Genomic DNA, 19,742 nt, shown 5'->3' with positions numbered 1-19,742 from the left:
TTTACAGCGGCCCTTTAAAGTACGCTTCACACAGAGTATACGCAGTCAGAAGTTGACCTGGCTAAGAAAACACCACCAAGAGCGTAGGGAATTATCTCCCTTATATGAAACCCCTTACTAGCTGCACACTTGTAAAAGTATGCAGATGAAAAAAAAAACGGTTGGGTTTCTTTAACTGAAAAACAAACTAAATCTAAAGAGACTTTAAACTAAAGATAAATGCTTTCTCTCTTAGCAACATTCCAACCTTCAACCCATTCCAAACCTCCCACAAAACTCCCACATAACTCCCATTAAACTACCCGAGAATTAACAGCAAACTAGCTTTATAAATAAGCAACTCTCATACTAAGATTCAACTGGGAATCTCTTAAACTGAGAACAACTGAGAGAGTGATCTACTTCGAGATGAATCAAACTGAAAGATCTAACTAAGAGATACAGAAGACTTTCTGACAGAGCCTTATATACAAGAAGCAGAGCCCACGCCTGTGAGCAATTAACAGAAACACCGGCACCTGTTTCTCTTAAACAGACAGTATTTACATTAGACCGGCTCTAAAGTAACTTGACTATTCAAAAAATCCAACACTAAGTAGGTTACATTAGCATACATGGCTAAGGGTTAAACTGCCAAGTGTTGCCCATGCCTAAGGGTAACACATTTTTACAAATAAACCCCAAACTAAAGCCCCTATTAAAAAGGAAGAGGCTAGAAAGAAGAGAAAGAGGGAAAGAGATGGGTGGCACTCCATATAACTGTTCTGGGAACACATTCTAGAACAGAGTTAGGGGAGAGTGGTTGAAGTTCTTCAAGTAAGCAGAAGGTTTGGTGCTCATTTACAGACAAACAAACAAGTAAAAATGAGCAGTAGGTCTGGAGGAGCAAAGGTCATGCTCAAGAGACGGGACCTGTGGCCATCCAGATGTTGCTGAACTCCCAACTCCCACACACCCCTTAGCCATTGGCCATTGCTTCCTGGGGCTGCTGGGAGTTGATGCTCAGGAACATCTGGCAGGCCAAAGATTCCTCGCCCTGGGTCTGGTGCAGGAACTGGTTATGATCTGTGGCCCTCCAGATGTTGCTGGACTACAACTCTAATTATCCATGGCCATGCTACCAGTGGCTGGCGGGTGTTGTGGTCAGCAACAACTGGAGGGACACAGATTATAGCCACCTCTGGAATAGGAGCGTATTTTGGAAACAAGGCTTGAAAGATGCCGTGGCGCAAGGCCACAGAAATTGTAACTCGGTAGGTAAGCGTCGGGGAAATAGGGACCCTAAGATAGTTAAGAAGTTAAGCAAGCACAGCTGAAAGATTTCTAGGGCCAGGCTCTGTACACCTCTGGATCTCACGAAGAAGCGACTGAGCTGCTGAAAGGATTATTTAATGGGTTATGTAAAGCTATTTCCCTGCCCTTGTGAAAGGGAAGAGAGCACAGCAGCTCTGTTCCTCCAGCAGACGCTTGCTGATATGGGCTGGGGGATGCTGATGATCCACAGATAGCCTTGCAACCTCTTGATGCCTGGTTAAGAGGAGGAATCAGGAGAGAGTGAGCACGTTCCCTGATTACTTGGAGTAGTGCTAATGTGCAGAATGCAATTGATAATTCCTAAAACAGCAGAGGGAGAAAGCAACTGCTCAGCGGGAACGCTTGGAACCACTAAGCAAAGGCTTTAACTGGTTTTTATTCTTTTGCACCTCCCTCCTCTTAGGAGCACATTACATCTTTGAGAAGCCTCAAGCCTTCAAAGAAGGAGGGGTTGAAGTGACTGCGGTTCGTTAATCCTTCGCTGTGACTTCCGTGCTACTGAAGATAGGGTGGTGTTTTCATCGCCTGTCTTCCTTTTCTGCCAGCGTACAGCCTTTGCCTTCAACCTCCAGTGCCAGCCTTCTACCAACAATGGCAAAGCCAAAGAGCACAGGTGTGTCATTTGCAGCAGGGATCCGAGGAAGCGCCCCGACACTTCAAAGCCAGACCAGAAGTGTTGCTGGCTAAATAATGTAGCGATGAAAGAATTGCAGCTTTCGGCTCTTGAACTGGGACCTGAATCAAGGAGGGAGGATCTGATCATCTCCTGCCTGATGAGGTCAGCTGTTCAAAGGGACCTGGACATATTCAAAAGAACAGCAGCAGACGCTGAGTCAAGCACTTTGTTTGTATGCCTGGACAGAGTGTGAGAGAAAAGGATGCCCTTGCATTTTGCACAGCCCTCCTTGCTTTTGTGATGTAGAGTTTACACCTTTAATTGCAAATCTTTCATTAAGCCTGCAGATTGTGACCCTTCGGGACCCTCGTTGAAGTGGCTGCTTAAATGTGGATACAAGCTGGGTCTTCGGTTCCTAAGTTTTATTTGGAGGAAACGGAGTGATGCATTTGCTGGAAGATAACGCAGCGAGTCAAACTTAGTGCTGAGCCCGATGTCTTGGGGCTCTCTCTATCTTTTTGTTTTAAATGGTCACGGGCTCTGTCATGTCTGCATCCGTGTCGCCGAGGTCTTCCTGCAGAGCAGCTCACTAAAGGAGATGGATACGTGATCGCCCCCTGGACTATGACCACAGGATATGCGAATGGCGGTCTAGGGAGCCACCGATATGTTAGATGGAATCGGGAAGACAGTGCGGAGGACTATACAAAGAGCGAGGTCTACGCAGAGGACGAGCAGGGCAGGCAGCGCCGGTTGACGCCTTTGGAGAAACTGACTCTGGATATGTCCCAGGATGAAAAGGTGGTTAAAGAGTTAACTCTGGGGAAGAGGATTGGGTTTTACCGCATCAGAGGGGAAATAGGGAGTGGGAACTTCTCCCAAGTGAAGCTTGGAATCCATGCTCTGACCAAAGGTAGGCTCTGCGGTGTGTGGAACAAGCGGTTGTGTGGGGTTGTGTAGATATATATATATAGATAGATACATACAAGGTGTTTCCAGATGGGTGACATGTAAGGTTTTTTGTGGGGAGGGCGTTCCTACAGCATCCACGTGTCATTGGCATCCAAATGCCAGGCTATTTTTCTCCCCCTCCCTTCCAGTTTCATCCAGATTTACCCTTTTCCAAGGAAAATCCAGTAAGAGTTTTTTTTTTAACGCAACCTGTTCGCAACATCTCATTGATCGGTTTGCAAATTCAGCTCCTGTCTGGAAGCACCCATAGAACAGATACTAAGTGGGGCAGTGGGTGGATGCACAATGCAATATGGCACCCCTTGCGTAAGCATTGAAGGCAATGTCCTGAGCTGGTCTCTGCTTGTTCATGCTCGTCTACCAGCTGCCTCGCATGCCAAGGTCAGAGAGTTAAAGTGAGTTCGCTGTGCTTTTGAGCGTGCTTCTGAACACCCTCTTGGGACAGAGAACAGCCAAGATGGGAGGCTTCCCCTCCTCCTACTCCCCTACCTGTTTTCCAGGACATGTCGTTTTTGTCAAGAATGACTGTTCTATTCAGTATTCATAACGATGCCAAGGAGCGTTGGTTATTTTAGAACAGGACTGGGCAGCCTCTTTAGAAGTTTATGCCAATTTTTTCTAGGTGGGAGGGTGGGAGAAATTAGGAGCTTTAAGCTGGTGGTGGACAAGGGCAGAGCCCAAAGTGGGCAGGGCTGAAGCCAGAAGTGGGTCAGAACAGCCCTCCTGTCCCCCTTTCTTTCCCCTTCATCATGCATTCATTCTCTCCTGCATACACAAATCCCATCCCCACTGCTCCCACTAACCACCTTTCTTTCCATTTCTAGATCACAGGCCAAGCATTATAGAAATGAGTACCACTTGCTGATGGCACTATAAATCTGGGTGGGAAACCTGTGGCCTTTCAGATGCTGTTTTTGGACTACAACTCCCATCATTCCCTGACCACCGGCCATGGTGACTGGGGATGATGGGAGTCACGAGTCCAACAAGGACGTCTGGAAGGCCACATGTCCCCTCCATCTCTATGACTCAGGGGTCTTCTGACTCTGTTGTATGTTACCTCCCCTGCTGAGTTTAAGTCACACTGAAGTCTTTAGCATTTTAGATTTTTGCCCATGTATGTGTCACTTTCTCTGCATTTGCAATTCCTGCTGATACCACGCTTGTGTGCCTGTAGAGCAGGCATGTCAAACCTGCGGCCCTCCAGATGTTTTGGCCTACAACTCCCATGATCCCTAGCTAGCAGGACCAGTGGTTGGGGAAGATGGGAATTGTAGTCCAAAACATCTGGAGGGCCGCAGGTTTGACATGCCTGCTGTAGAGGTTAGAAAGTCTCTCCTTGTTCACATCAGATTAATTGAAACCCCCCCTCCCCCCTCCCACCCCGTGGACCCAGACCTTCACCTCCTGGGGACTGGATTCATGGGGCAATGGCAACAGAAGGAAGAGTGTAGGTGTGCTTTATACAGCAAGGATTAAAGAGAGCACTTGAGCATTTCAAAACGGGAGCTGAGGTGTTCCCAGCTGAAGAACGTAGTGATGGAAATTCCAGCTCAATTGCTGAATTATAATTAAATGAACTTGTAATTATTGCAGTATTATTTCTTAGGAGCAGAGCGGGGTGTGGGTGTGTGAACTAACTCTGCAGTGTAAGCAGTTACAACGGTAGGCTATACAGGGGAAACTTACCTGGTGAAAGGAACGCTGAGGTTTGCAGCCTGTTGTCCTGTTGGAAATAGGATAAAGTATTTGCTGGTACAGCCGTACCTTGGAAGTCGAACAGAATCCGTTCCGGAAGTCCGTTCGACTTCCAAAACGTTCGGAAACCAAATCCCGGCTTCCGATTGGCTGCAGGAAGCTCCTGCAGCCAATCAGAAGCCCCATCCGATGTTCTGGCTCCAAAAGAATGCTTGCAAACCGGAACAATCACTTCCGGGTTTGCGGAGTTTGGGAGCCAAAACATCTGAGTTCCAGGGCATTCGAGATCCAAGGTACGACTGTATAGACTTCAGTCCTGTAAGTAATACAGTTAATAACTTCCAACGGGCTACTCGAGAGAGTGTGTCTTTCAGTTCTGGTTTCTTGGGGTTTCAGATGATTTGTTATCCTTCCAAGATAATCATACAGTAGTGCATGAAACCACCAAGTGGGTCATCCGGAGCTTTGGAGTATGTTGTCAGTAATATGCTGATGACACACAGCTCTGCTTCTTCTTTACACCTGAAGGTGTAGCCGTGGATGTGCTGGACCGTTGTCTTGCCTTGGTAATGGACTGAGAGCCAACAAACTGAAGCTCAATCCAGATTAGATTGAGACACTGTTAGTGAATGGTTCTCTAGACCATATGGATGGGAGGTTGCCTGATCTTGATGGCAGGTATGCAGCTTGGAGATACTTCTGGATCTTTTGCTGTTGCTTGAGGGTCAGGTGGCCTCAGTGGCAATGAGTGCCTTCCATCAGTTTCTGCTGGTGGCCCAGCTGTGCCCCCATCTGGACAGGGATAGACTAATTTATGTTGTCTGTGCTCTAGTAACCTCTATGTTAGATTACTGCAATGTGTGTTATATGTAGGGCTGCCTCTGAAGATCGTTCGGAAACTTCAGCTGGTGCGGTTGGTTTGAGGGTATTACACTGGTTGCCAACAAGTTTCCGGGCCCAATTCAAAGTGCTGGTTTTGATCTATAAAGCTCGGGACTGCAATACCTCAAAGACCACCTCTCCCCATATGAACCGATCCACACCCTGCAATTATCACCTGAGGCCCCACGGGTGTTCTGGAGGGTGGCAACATGAGAACGGGCCTTTTCTGCAGTGGCTCCCCATTTGTGGAATGCTTTCCCCCAGGGATGCTTGCCTGACGCTTTTTGTTACATATCTTTAGGCGCCAGGCAAAAACGTTTCTTTATATCCAAGGCTTTGGCTGATTAACATTCTGTGGTTTTTTAGATGTTTGTGGCAGGGGAGGGGTTATTGGTTTGCTTTTGTTCTTGTTTTATTACACATTTCGTGTTCTCAGTTTGTATTTTTATGTAGTAAACTGCCCTGTGATCTTTGGATGAAGGGTGGCATGCTAATTTAACAAATAATAGTAATAAGAGGGAATCCTGCATCTCTCTGCTCAAAAACCGAGCTTCAAAAACTGAAGCTCCACTCATGTGTGTGCCTGAATTCGGTGTTCCTGCATGTGCAACAAAAGAACATCCTAGTATTTGGCTCCTATTCCTGGCGTGCCAATTGCAAGCTGTGTTTCAAACGGTTGCATCAGCAGCTAGGATTAGAGAGACTCTTGTCACTGATGGCACAGACAAGGTTATAGCAACCTTTCCTTCTAAAAGTGTCTGGCTAGCTGGATTCTCAGGATGACCTGATCTCTCCTCCCTAAACTTTGAAACAAAGTGCAGAACCAAGGCTGCAGAAGCAAAATGTGGTGAGGGAAGATCTGGGCCATGGATGAAGTGCAAAATCTGATTTGTTACTTCTTTTGGTCTTGTCTAGCATTGAAACATTTTTTCTTCCTAGAGATGTGAAGGCCCGGAAATCCCCCGGAAAAACCCTATCCCCCCCCCCCGTTTTTTTCCTGACGCCTTTCCCCCCGGAAAATTGGAAAAAATAAAAAAAATAGATTATGGAATGTTTTATTTTAACATGATGAATAAAATATTTTAAGATAAGGGGTTCAAATATTTTATAAATCATTTTTTAAAAATATGTATGGTATCAGATTATTCTAATTTCTGTGAGGACAAGCAAGTCCTAGGTTACAAACTGAACCTTCCAATGCAAGAACAAGATACATTTCTTCCTTTAGGAGGTGCTGTTGTCACCAGAAAAGAAAAAGGTTTCAGTTTTGTTTTTGCATACCTGTGGTATGCATTGGTTCTGTTCCTCTTCACTAGGCCTCAAAGCACTGGAAGAAAATATAGAGCAACAAAAAGGGCCTTAAAGTATATGTGTTGTTGTGGCAATCAGAGAAGTGTTATGAAAGAAAAAAAGAAATGAAAATATTTTAAACATTAAATGCTGTAAAACAGTATTTAAAACATGAAATAAACTAATTTAAGCATATAGTAGTAGCTAAAGTGGTTAGCAGACCACACACATCAGTGTGAGGAAATACATAAGGTCTCATGGGCAAAACATGGGAGGTGGAGTAAGCATGTTGCATAGCAAACAGTGATGAATGACAAGTTAAATTTCAGTCCCTGTTTGGATACACTATATTTTTATTTGCTAGTTGTGATAATTTTATGCCCATTAAAATTATCCATAGTTATGTTTTATGTTTCTAAAGTAACAGAATGACTTTCAATCTGGAAAAAAAAAAGAAGTGCTAATGTAGCATTTTTTTTCAATTTTTCTGAAAATTTCCGTTTCCCCCCGAAAAAAACCGGTTGTTTTTTTCAGAGCTTCAAAATTTCCAGAAATTTTACATCTCTACTCCTACCCTCTTTTTTCTGTAAATATTGTGCTTGAAAAGTACCCTGAATGAGAAGAGGCCTTTTGTTTCCCACTGTGTTGCTTGGTCTTTGTTTTTCCTCTTCTGTGGTTTGTGTTGAGAATCGTGTTTTAAATTTACAAGACACAAGAAACCCCTTGCAGTGCCTTTGAGCGCTTTCTTAACAGTTATTGCACTTTGGGGATATTTAATAATTTTGTGTTGCTGTTTTATTGTTTATTGGAGGGGAATAACCTCCATATGTTCTACCCTGAGCTCCTTGGGAGAGGTGGGGTGTGTGTGTGTGGCGCTGTCTCTCTTGTGGGGTGAAGATACTTAGGGTCTCTCGGAAACGGGTTGTATTCTGTTTCATTTGCAACAGTGATCGTGTTTGCTGCAGTGGAAACCTGGTTCGCAATGCGGGGTCAGTGGGTCTTGCTCGCCAGTAAGTGTGTGTTGGGTTGCAGCATCAGTAGAGCTGAATACAGCCTTCGCCAACCTAGCGCCCTCCAGATATTTGGGGCTGAAACAGCGTAATTGTACAGATAGGAATGGTAGTCTGGGCTGGCTAAGGTTGATTTAATGACTGGTGTGGATCAGGAAAACAACACAACACAGCTCAGTTCTGTTACAAACAATGTGGATTCTATATTCAGTTCAAGTTCCTTTATTATTGTATTAAGTCATGTTTTAAATACAGCTGCCTCATCACAGCAAAAAAATAAAACAAATAGTGGAATGCAGATCCCTTTTGGCCTGTGATGCAGAGAGGCTGCTTAGGGTCCCTTACAGTTGTGCATAAAGGGACCCCTGACCATTAGGTCCAGTCGTGACCGACTCTGGGGTTGCGCGCTCATCTCGCATTATTGGCCGAGGGAGCCGGCGTATAGCTTCCAGGTCATGTGGCCAGCATGACAAAGCCGCTTCTGGCAAACCAGAGCAGCACATGGAAACGCCGTTTACCTTCCCGCTGTAGCGGTTCCTATTTATCTACTTGCATTTTGACGTGCTTTCGAACTGCTAGGTTGGCAGGAGCTGGGACCAAGCAACGGGAGCTCACCCCGTCACAGGGATTCGAACCGCCGACCTTCTGATCAGCAAGCCCTAGGCTCAGTGGTTTAACCACAGCGCCACCTGGGTCCTTACAGTTGTGCATATGTGGAGTCTAAGGCCTGCTAGAGGATTTGATGGCTGCTTTGTGTGGTTCTTGTCATATTGAGCAAAGTTTCAGTTTCAAAGCCTCGTTAGTATGAGTAAATTTCTCACACCAGTCCTCACAACGCCTGGGGGGAACTGCTCTTTAGCGCTCAATCGTAGCAATTCAGGTTTTCTCCGGATTAACATTTGCTCAGATTTGGAGCTAAAGAGCGGGTTTTCCTGGGGGAAAGGAGTGGGGCAAAGGGGAAAGGGCAAGTCAAAAAGGACAAGCCCCTAACTGAGCATGGAAGAAACCTAATCTGCCTGGCACCAGGGGCACAAACCACTTCACTGCATGTGAATGTAATGTGGTAATGTGAACATCCCTTGGGCACTGAAGACCTGCTGCCAGTTAATTTACTGGGCTAGATGGACAACTGTGCTGACCCAGTATACTTCTATTTATTATAAACATTTCTAAAGCACCCTTCATCCAAACAGAACCCAGGGTGCTGTGCAATAACAAAACAGCTGCCTATGTTCCTCCTCTTTTAATAGGTGAGTACATTACATCCTGAGGGACCCTGGTGGCGCTGTGGTTAAACCACTGAGCCTAGGACTTGCTGATCAGAAGGTCGGCGGTTCGAATCCCTGTGACGGGGTGAGCTCCCGTTGCTTGGTCCCAGCTCCTGCCAACCTAGCAGTTCGAAAGCACGTCAAAATGCAAGTAGATAAATAGGAACCGCTACAGCGGGAAGGTAAACGGCGTTTCCATGTGCTGCTCTGGTTCTTCAGAAGCGGCTTTGTCATACTGGCCACATGACCTGGAAGCTGTACGCCGGCTCCCTCGGCCAATAATGCGAGATGAGCGCGCAACCCCAGAGTCGGTCACGACTGGACCTAATGGTCAGGGGTCCCTTTACCTTTACACATTACATCCATGCCAACTGTTAAGGGAATTTTGTTTTAAGATGTATACAAGATGTAGCAGAGGGAGGGGACATAGCTCAGTGGCAAAGCAGAACCTTCCACCTCAAGTCCCAGTTTTAGCTTGTGCTATTTCCAGTTAAATGGATCTTAGGTAGCTCGATGGGAAGGCCAACTGCCTGAGGCTCCGACGATCTCCTGCAAGTTGCAACAGATAGTCTTGAGCTTGCTGGATCAAGGCTGTTCATATGACTTTTCTTTCTTAAGCATGGTATCAGCTGCCCTTACTAACCCTATGAAATCATACCACTGTCATTCCAGAAAAGGTAGCCATTAAGATTTTGGACAAGACGAAATTAGACCAGAAGACGCAGAGATTACTCTCCCGTGAGATTTCCAGCATGGAGAAGCTGCAGCACCCAAACATCATCAGGCTTTATGAGGTCATGGAAACACTCTCCAAGCTGCACCTGGTGATGGAATATGCCAGTGGAGGGGAGCTATTTGCGAAAATCACGACGGAGGGGAAATTATTGGAAGTGGAGAGTAAGCACATCTTCTCTCAGATTGTGTCTGCTCTTAAACACATGGTAAGTTCATTATTTTGGTCCCTTCAGCAGCTCTGCATTTCCCTGTGTGTGTCCCGTTTTAAAGAGAAGCAGGATTAGTTTGAGATATCCATCAGTCTTTGTTAGGAGCAATAAAAGAATATTATGTCCACATGGCCAGTGGCTCCAGCTTAGTGTGCCTGTGTATGAACAAACATTTGCTTTGGGTGCTTTTCTGTAGCTTGAGGTACGACATGGCCACCATGGGAGTGTCTGTGCAAGCTCTGCTGTAATGTGTTCACGGGCTATTTAACAGCTCTGATTTTTCAGGCCTATAGCCAGAAATATTGTGATGAGGATCCTATGTGGGTGGAGATTCATTACAGAATAGGAAGAACACACAGGTAGCTTGATAAACAGCTCTTAACAGCTTAATTGTATTAACATTTAGAGGGCAACTGGGCAGAATGCTGCCTGTGTTCTTTTCTGCACATCTCCACAAACAAAATGGCTAGAAAATTACTAGGATGTGGGGGACAAGGGAAGAAGGGTTAAATGAAAGCTAAAACATTCAGGGAGGGGCTTGGAATAGCTTTCAGTGGCCCATATCTTCGTTTGCCTTCCTGCGGCTACAGCCCTGCTGGTGGTTTTGTACAAAAGACTAGCTAAAATATACTTCACTTCTAAAAGACTAATTGTTCTTATTTCAAAAGACTTCCATGTTCGCATTTGCAGCACAGTGGAAAACATTTATGAAAGCTGAACGTTAATTTTTATTCTTTGTTCTGCAGCATGAGAGCAACATAATTCACCGGGACCTGAAAGCTGAAAACGTATTTTACACCAGTAACACCTGTGTGAAAGTGGGGGATTTTGGATTCAGCACGATAAGTAAGAAAGAGGAAACACTGAACACTTTCTGCGGCTCCCCTCCTTACGCTGCCCCAGAGCTCTTCAGGGACGAAAGCTACGTTGGGGCATATGTGGATATCTGGGCACTTGGAATTCTTCTGTATTTTATGACGACTGGGATGATGCCCTTTCGAGCAGACACAGTGGGCAAACTAAAGAAGACTATTCTCGAGGGGATGTATGTCCTGCCGCCGTTCCTCTCGGAACCTTGCCAGAAGCTGATTCGGGGAATCCTGCAGCCAGTACCGTCAGAACGCTATTCCATTGAGTACATTATGAACAGCGAATGGATGAAAGGAGTGGAGTATCCGAAGCCCCTGGAACCTTTCAAACTGGATCCAAAGTACTTGTCGGGGAGTGGAACACTCGGAGAGGAAGACGCCGAAGTGAAAAAAATCTTGAACAATTTGGGGGTCACAGAGGAGCATATTCAGAATAACCACAGGAGAGATTCCCAAAGCTCAGTAACTGGGATCTACCGAATTATTTTGCACAGGGTGCAAAAGAAAAGGGCCGTGGAAGCGGTTCATATAATCAGCCAACCAGAATTCAGGAAGCAAGAGTCGAAGAAAGAGCAGTCTACCTATCGCGGCCTCAAACACTCATCTAAGCTCTGTTTGATTTTATAAAAAATGCAGCTGTCTTGGTGTTTGGCAAACTTTGCCGACACCTCTTTGTCTGCTACGAGTCAGCTCTTGTTCTTAGCGTTTTTGTAATTTTGAATTTAAAAAATAAAAAATGATGCCTTAAAATTCCTCATGTAAGATACATATCCAAAAGTAAACTAGTAAAGTATATTATTTGAGGGCTGTTGAGTTTTTAAGCTCAGCTGCAAGGAATTGGCCTGTAAAATCAGGATAAATGATAACTGTGCAGTGCAATTCCATTATATGTTTAAAGTCACATTGTACTTAGTGGGGGTTTATTCCCACTCCCAAGTAGATGAACAATTTTAAGTATAGTTATCATGCAGCAAGTCCCAGTGGGACTTCTGAGTAAACATGCTTAGAATTGTGGCTCAGGCTGCTGTCTGGAACTAACACTGCATTTCACTTGGGTGAGTTTAGACAGCATGTTAAGGTCTGTTAATATAGGTGAACTCTTGCTTCCAGCCCTGCCTCACATGCATTGAGGAGTGTGGGAATCCTTTGGAAGGTCTCCCTAGTTATGTTCGGATTATAAGTAATGATAATAGTTAACACTATTATTAAATTTATTACCTGCCCTTCACTAGCAGGTCCCAGGATAAGTTACAACTCTTTAAATTTCAGCATTAATAACAGTTAAAGCAATTTTCTGTCACAGGAAGAGGGCAGGTCCTGAAAATACACATCTGCAGGCACTTACTGAATAGCACTCATAAATATTTTACCCACTGTTTTTCTCCTCCTCCCATGTGTGTAACATTGTGATCTTTGCTTTTGCTTTTTTAAGGTTCAGCAATGACTCCTAAAGAGAAATTGTACAATTATAGAGTTGGAAGGGACATCTAAGTCCAACCCCCCTGCAGTGCAGGAAATATTGAGGTTCACCCTGTTCCCTTCTAACTCCAGCAGGGTAAGTCTTGAATGTGGAGGCCACTGACAACTCATCTGCTTAATCAGATCTGCCCTCTGGGCAGCCACAGTTCATCCTCCTTGGTTTGGATACAAAGCATAACTACACCAACATGGGCAGTTCAGATAGCTCAGTGTTTATTTTGCAAGGCATCTGCTTCATTGCGTTTGAGGTTTATAAATGTTAGATTTGGTGCTGTGTTCTTAGCCTGTCCATTGCCTGCAATGGACTTGATACATAGCCAGCCTGTGAACAAAACCAAGCTTGGGATCCTCTCCTTTGTTTTTATATAGCCACAGCACTTAGCACAAATGGAGAAAAAAGTGGTGTAAATCAAACTGTTTTTTTCCCAACAAGCCATATCAAACCCAAGTAATTTGCTTAAAACAAACAAACTACAGAGCCCCAGAACACTGCATCTTGTAACTTAGCATAGTATGCATTAGTTCAGAAGTATTCCAAAGCAAAATAAAAACAGGACAAATTGTGTAAGTTTAGTGTAAACACAATGTATTTTACAAGCCAGGAGCTGACTTTCCCTTTGCTTCCAGTTCATCTAGGCCCACCCAATATACTTGCAATGGCCAAAGCACTTACACTACAGCAAGTGTATGATTATAATAAACAGGACCGTTCTAGAGCAGAACAACTTGCAGGCCAAAGGCAACCCCTCACAAGCCCTGTATATGCCCAGCCAGGTTCTCAACACATACCGTTTTTCCCCAAGTCTCTGGCAGGCAGCCAACACTGGTCAATTTTAGCAAGCGCCCGGCAAGCCATCATACATAGCTGGTGAGCAGTGTTCCACTCAATGGGTCACAAGTTGTGCATGCCTATTCTAAGGTAAGTGCTTTGAGGATTGCAGCCTTTTGAGTATTCCTTGCAGAAGTGAAATGGAGTTTTAAATATGCTTGGAATATGAAGCTATTTATACATGACCTCAGAGCTACAGCTTGCAGAACAACCCCACCACACACCTAAAACAATCGCAAGGAGCAAAAAGTTCAGGATCAAATCACGGCTCTTGGGCTGAGCTTTTGACAAGCTCTTTGCATTTTTGTAGAAGCAGAGTATGGCGAAGCCTGCTCTTAAGCAACCTTTATAAAAGATTACATACAAGAGGTTCAAAAGGAATTAACTTTCCAACTATTTCTAAGTAGCCACCAAGAGCACTTAGGGGCAAGAGAGTTTTCTCTCCCAAATGCATGCACTTCTTAGCTTTGCAAAATGATTTCTGGGAAGTGAGAGCTTTAATATTATAAGCATACAACTGGAAACCATGTCACAGACCTCCAACTTTCAAGATGGGTTTGAACCAATATGTCAATGGGGGGGGACTTTCTCCAATTAATAGCACCTTGAAAAACAAGACGATTACCCCCTTTCAAATGCATAGCATGTTTTGAGGGGGTAGAACAAGGCTTGTATTTAAGAGATCGGGTGCTTATTCTGTTAAGGCACATAGAACCCTAACGTTTAAGATAAAATGACTCACAAATAGCTTTAGGTCACATTAATTTCTCTCCATAATGGCTTTTAAAAGAAGTCTCACTTCCACTCTGGATATTAATTCATTAAAATAGAGTAGGACAAGCACAACTGAAGACTTCCCAAGCTTAAACTAAACACAAAGAGTCTTATGGCACCTTAAAGATTAAGTGATACATTTTTTACAGCATAAACAGCTGTAGAACTAAACTTAAGATGTCAAAAGACTCTGCTGTCTTTTTTGCTGCAACAGACTAACATGGCTACCCCTCTGTAAATTTAAATACCTTTTCTTGAACCATTTGCTGATGTTTTAAAACAGTTTCTTAGAGCCCTTGGCCATTTCTGTTCCAAGAAGCTAGCAAACTTTTTTAGTGTTATTTAACTACATATCAACAAACTGCATCAAAAGACAGAGCCTCAAGATTAACAGTTTTTCATGCTCCCAACTAAGCAGTACTGTACAGCAAAACATGGGTATTAACAGTTACTCCCGTATACATCCTCAGCCCTCCCCAACTTTTCCAACTCCCACCTCACAGAGGTCTCTTAATGCTCCCCATTGGAAAGGGAAACAGCAACGGCTTCTGAGTCTGTTTTTGCAGGAATTCTTGGTACCTTCTTGGCAGGGCTAGGGATATGCTGGAAGAGGGGGGGAAGCCACAGATTAGAACACATTATTAAAAAGCACAGCTGCCAATTATCTTACTTTAATTTTGTTTCAAAACTCATTGAGAAAGCCCAGGTATTAGGCAACAGTAACTTAGTTCCAAATACTTTGTCCAGACAATTCTCCATTGGAATCTATCCTGCACAATAAGGTCTCTAGGAAGTTTTCAGAATTGGACACAACATAGGTTATATTTAGATTTCTAGATCCAATTTGAGAAAAGCAGCGTTCCCGTCTTAGAAGTTCAAAGAATGTCAGGTTACACAGCAGCCTTCTCCAACCTCCTGGGGTGTTGGAAATTGTAGTTCCAAACACCTGGAAGGCACAAGTTGGAGAATGCTGGGTTGAAGATTTGTATCAATATTATTGAATTTGGTATTCTGTAATGGGGTTCATTACAACAAAATGGACAAGTATCTGAAATGGAGGAATTACTGACAGAAGAAAATCCAAAGAATGATCATATCCCAGATTTATAGCATATCCATCAATTGCAATGATTTTGGTAACTTTCAACAGCATTATCATGAAATAGTTGGGCATGTTTTAGAACGGAAAAATTCTGCCATTATCCATGTCTAAATGTAATGAAAACCTAATCTATGAAGAGAGATGGGATATGATGCTACAAAAACTAAGACAGAATTCACAAGGTAAATACTATAACCTGAGGAATTGTGTCTTGCTTAGTGCCAAGTATTTTTCTTTTTGCATTTTTGGTGTGGTTTCCCTAAAGTTTCTAGATATTGGGACAGGACTGCTGAGGTTACTTGTGAAATTTCATATTACAGGCTTAAGAAAGGATTTAAAAAATATCTTGCTGGAACTGATAAAATATGCTAGGTGTAAGGGAATACCTGTTATTTTATCAAAGACAGCAAAATGTTTTGTATGCCCGACAATGGAAGTTTGGCAGAGTGCACAAGGGGTGGGGGGAGAGAGAGAGAAAGAGACTGACAAACTGCAGAGGTAAGTGGGAGAAGAACCATATAATATAAGAGCAGGGAAAGGGAGGGGGTGTGTGATCTGACAGGGTTTGTAGATTACTGAAGATTGTAACTTACTGGAATAGCAGTTACACATCCGCTACATGTGCTTAATAGTCTGTAATTTAGTTTTGGTAACAAAGAGAAATAAAAAAAAGGAAAGGTTAGCAAAGAGCCACCCTTTGCTGTGGCTGCTCCACCCATAATGGAGCAGGGAATCATTTTTAAAGCGATTGGAAGCAGACCACATCTTTGAACATTCCCTCCTGGAAAGCATGTTCCCCTCCTCCTTCCCAGGCCCATGTGCACCTTAGCTTCAATCCATAGGTATGCCAGCACCAACTTTAAACAATAGTTAAGGGTCACTGGTTTCCCTGCTTAACCAGAAACCGAAGAGGGCAGGCAGGGAAACAGGCAGAGAGGGCCTTCCAGATAATGGTGTCCGTCCTGTGGAGCGCCTTTCCATCAGATGTCAATGTGATATACTGTATAACTATACAACTTTTAGAAGACATCTGAAGGCAGCCCCGCATGGGCAAGTTTTTAATGCTTGGTGTTTTATTATACTTTTATATCTGTTGGAAGCTGCCCACAGTGGCTGGGGTACTATTATTATTCCGCTCAAGGAAGGAAACTGGTAAGCCAAAACAATTGTTCATATCAGTGCCAAGATATCTATGAATCGCATTAAAGGCAGATTGGGGTGGGGGTAGTGTTAAATTCTGCTCCTGATGTCTTAAACCACAAATAAGAGATCAACGCCATCAGGAGTGCACTAGCCCTTGGATGTTAAAAGAATGAATTAAGAGACTTTTTACACTTACCTCATGAGCAAGGCCCATATGAACAACTTCCACTCCTGCTTCCAAGGGCCCATCACCCAGCATGGGGCGACGAGCATACGTTCTTCTGTGTTTTTCATCCACTCGCACCAAGTACCATGTTCCCTCATATAGATCATCCACTGAACATTGTGGAATATAGTTGGCTATAAAAAGACAGAACGCAGAAGCTCTAAATAAGTTTAGTCCTGGTGTTAGCTTAATCTTTGACCTCACTACATACAGAGTCATGTTGGAAAAGTTCTGGTTTCTTTTATCTTGTGCAACAGACACACACCATGAAGGGATTAGTGCTATGTTACATGGAAGTGCAGAGAACTGAAGCAAGTTGTGCTTCATCTTCAGATGTTTCAAGGGTATTGGGAAGGCAAGCGCCTTCACTGTCTTCTCTATAAGAAGATGCACAGGAGGCTTGCAATGCTCCCAAAGAAGAGTATGAAATGCCTCCACCCCTCCATTATCACACTCCAGTGGAGCTGTGGAAATGGGGCACACAATACACTTTTGTCCACTATTTCAGTGCTTACAGCACGATTAGATTTTCAGTTCCATCATGAAGTTGTTAATCTGAAGACCTGAGAAGTTGAGAACCAGGTCCTGCTGTCCTCTTGATTGCAGTTTTAATTCATGGTTAACTTATAAGCCCATGTTTGGCATGAAAAGAAAAGCCTTTTGCCAGTTCAATATGGGTAGAGTTATCCAAATATTTCAAATCAAAGCTGTAATGGTCAAGTTGGTTAACATATCTTACAATAACCAGAAGGCTTAGAAGCCAACCTCATTATTTTAAAAAGGGAAATAAGCTTTCGGGGCCTGCTTTATCATCAACGGTTACCTAATAGAAGCCATCACTGAATTTATGGCAGACATTTGCAGAACTTAATCCAACCATCGCTCACCTAAGTGATGAGTATCTTGTCTAAGCATCATGTTTTCTGCAAACACCTCTGGCGAGATGCATTTCCTTGAATCGAGCCTTGCCTTCAGATCAGAGAGGCTTGCTGTTATTTTATCCAGAGAAGAGCCTGCAGTAGAAAGCAGTAACATGTTTTCTAAAAAGAATTATTAGTCCCTTCCAATTCTATGATTTGACAATGAAGAATATAAGTTAGAAACAGCAGCAGCTTGATTTCTTATTATACTGTGAAAGAGTGGGGGCTATTTTTCCAACCTAACCCTGGTTAAACCACAGAGCCTAGGGTTTGCCGATCAGAAGGTCGGCAGTTCGAATCCCCGCAACGGGGTGAGCTCCCGTTGCTCGGTCCCTGCTCCTGCTAACCTAGCAGTTCGAAAGCACGTCAAAATGCAAGTAGATAAATAGGTACTACTCCAGCGGAAAGGTAAACAGCATTTCCGTGCGCTGCTCTGGTTTGCCAGAAGCGGCTTAGTCATGCTGGCCACGACCTGGAAGCTGTACACCGGCTTCCTCAGCCAATAAAGCGAGATGAGTGCCGCAACCCCAGAATCATCTGCGACTGGACCTAATGGCCAGGGGTCCCTTTACCTTTAACCCTCATGTATTATAGCTAGCTGTAGTAGTACCGTAGTAAAAGTTCATTAATTGTTATATCAAGACATAGCTTGCCCTTTCCTAAGTTCTCAAAACATCATAAGAGGCCAGAGATGAGGCCAGATCTGTTGTAGCCCAGCAACACCTGGGCAGCAAATCCCTAACCACTGGCACCCAATAACCTATGGAGGGCTAAGAACTTAAGAAGAGCCTGCTGGAACAGGCTGAAGGTTCCACAACCCTGGGCTAGACTCTGTTCAGAAACAGGAGTCTAAATTAAAATACTGGCTGGATACTATCAGTGACACACTAACTTTACAAGTGGGTTGTGTATAGGAAACCTTGGTGATTTTACTCACCAGGGGTTGCATCTTGGCTAACTTTGATGGAGTAGAGGGTAGCAGCAAACCCAGAGCCATAAGAGAAGACTCCAATCCTCTGCCCTGCCAGTTGCTGAGGAGAATACCTGCATGCCAGAGAACAAGGTGTTAATGAAAAGTACATTAGAGAAAATACACAAATATTTTGTGATTATTTGTCTAAAAGGATTTAGTTGGCTCGTTCCTAGGTTAATGAAACCTAGGGCACATAGAATGCTTCCTTTCGTCCTTATCCCCAATCTCAGTGCCAGCAGCTCTAGGTAATAAGCTGTCTCCATCCTGTACTGCCTTCAAATCTTTTCCTCTCTTTCTGCTAACAAGCAACCACTGGCCATGTAATTATCTTCAAACATGTAAGAGTTTAGCTGAAGGCTATTGGTTCTGCCTCAAGTAGAAGATTACCAGTGTTCAGACTCTCTTCCCTCTTTCTTCAGCTGCAAAGCCAGGACTTGCACAAGTGAGTTATCCCAAATAACTTCTGGTACATGTAAATAACTAAGGAAATGCACAGTATGGCTACAAAGATACACAGATGTTGATAAAAACAGGTGTGCTAGTTTTAGTTTGTTTGAAGCAGTAACAGCAGCGTGGAGTGTGTTTTATCAAAAGCACACAGATATTCTGCGAACTTATGATTGTTCATGGAGCAGCTCAGTAGCCACAGTTCCTACTGCTGTCTGCCCAATATAGGTAGTTGCCATCTATATTGTTGGAGAAGTTTTAATCTACAATTAAGTCACCTTTGTGCTTTAAATTTTGTCATTCAACTCAAATATACGGTGACAATTGTCGCAGACTTTTCAACAACTTTGGACATCACCTTTAGATGGTGTTTAATTAGTTTCAAAAGGCAAAAAGCAGCAAGGTTCAGCACTGCTTGGTAGTTGCACTCATATCTGGGAATTATTTCCTTCTGAAGTGTGGTGTTAAAGTTATAGCTGGTCACTCAGTAGAGAAGGGAAGGCACCCTGCGCATTCTCAAAGGCATTCTGCTTTTTACAAATTTCACAAGAAGAATGTGGGGCTGAGCCATTACCTAAAGCAAGCTTGTCCTTTAGGAATCTGATACCCAACATCAGTTAGATAATTATACAAACACCTCAAACCCAGCTTCAGATCCTTCCTTCCTTCATACTTACTGTGCTAGGATAGAAGCAAGGCAGCCATAGACAGAAGGCGTGTACATATTTCCATTCTGATTGGATACAAGCAAGGAAGCTTTGGTTTTCTGACTGAAAATCTCAGCACTGGCCTTCATAAAAGCTTTTTCCACATCACGGTCAAAGTAGGTGTCTTCTAGTTTTATATCTCTGAAGACAGCAAGGGGAGCATTTAGAAGAAAAACTAAAATCTTGAAAGACTACTAGAGCAGAAGGCTATCAAACCTATAAACATGCCATGTCTGCTCCATTTGATTTCTAAAGTTATCCCAGGTTGTTTTGTTTTTT

At 43.7% G+C, this 19,742-nt stretch overlaps 2 protein-coding genes across 6 annotated transcripts in view; one reads left to right on the top strand and one right to left on the bottom strand.

Annotated features, from left to right (window-relative positions):
• The first annotated feature begins 979 nt into the window (after window positions 1-979).
• NIM1K (NIM1 serine/threonine protein kinase) lies at window positions 980-13,508 on the top strand. Its single transcript, XM_035100392.2, has 3 exons — window positions 980-2,843; window positions 9,723-9,991; window positions 10,741-13,508. The coding sequence occupies exons 1-3, from the start codon at window positions 2,555-2,557 to the stop codon at window positions 11,488-11,490; spliced, it is 1,308 nt and encodes a 435-aa protein (XP_034956283.1). The 5' UTR covers window positions 980-2,554; the 3' UTR covers window positions 11,491-13,508.
• A 195-nt stretch (window positions 13,509-13,703) lies between these two features.
• HMGCS1 (3-hydroxy-3-methylglutaryl-CoA synthase 1) overlaps window positions 13,704-19,742 on the bottom strand; it is a 30,028-nt gene continuing 23,989 nt past the window's right edge. For 4 of the 5 annotated variants that reach the window (XM_035100388.2, XM_035100389.2, XM_035100390.2 and 1 more), the window contains exons 6-10: window positions 19,434-19,604; window positions 18,274-18,380; window positions 17,304-17,429; window positions 16,387-16,550; window positions 13,704-14,548 (exon numbers count right to left, since the gene is read on the bottom strand). In XM_035100388.2, the coding sequence (XP_034956279.2) occupies window positions 14,456-14,548; window positions 16,387-16,550; window positions 17,304-17,429; window positions 18,274-18,380; window positions 19,434-19,604 (661 nt within the window). In that variant the 3' untranslated portion in view covers window positions 13,704-14,455. Of the gene's footprint in view, window positions 14,549-15,640; window positions 15,681-16,386; window positions 16,551-17,303; window positions 17,430-18,273; window positions 18,381-19,433; window positions 19,605-19,742 lie in introns of all 5 variants that reach the window. The other variant, XM_035100391.2, reaches the window with a different exon arrangement.

Source organism: Zootoca vivipara, chromosome 11, assembly GCF_963506605.1.
Source record: "Zootoca vivipara chromosome 11, rZooViv1.1, whole genome shotgun sequence".
In the NCBI taxonomy this organism is placed as follows: Eukaryota; Metazoa; Chordata; class Lepidosauria; order Squamata; family Lacertidae; genus Zootoca; species Zootoca vivipara.
Note: the sequence above shows the minus strand (reverse complement) of the source record. Positions and strands in the feature narration are given on the sequence as shown.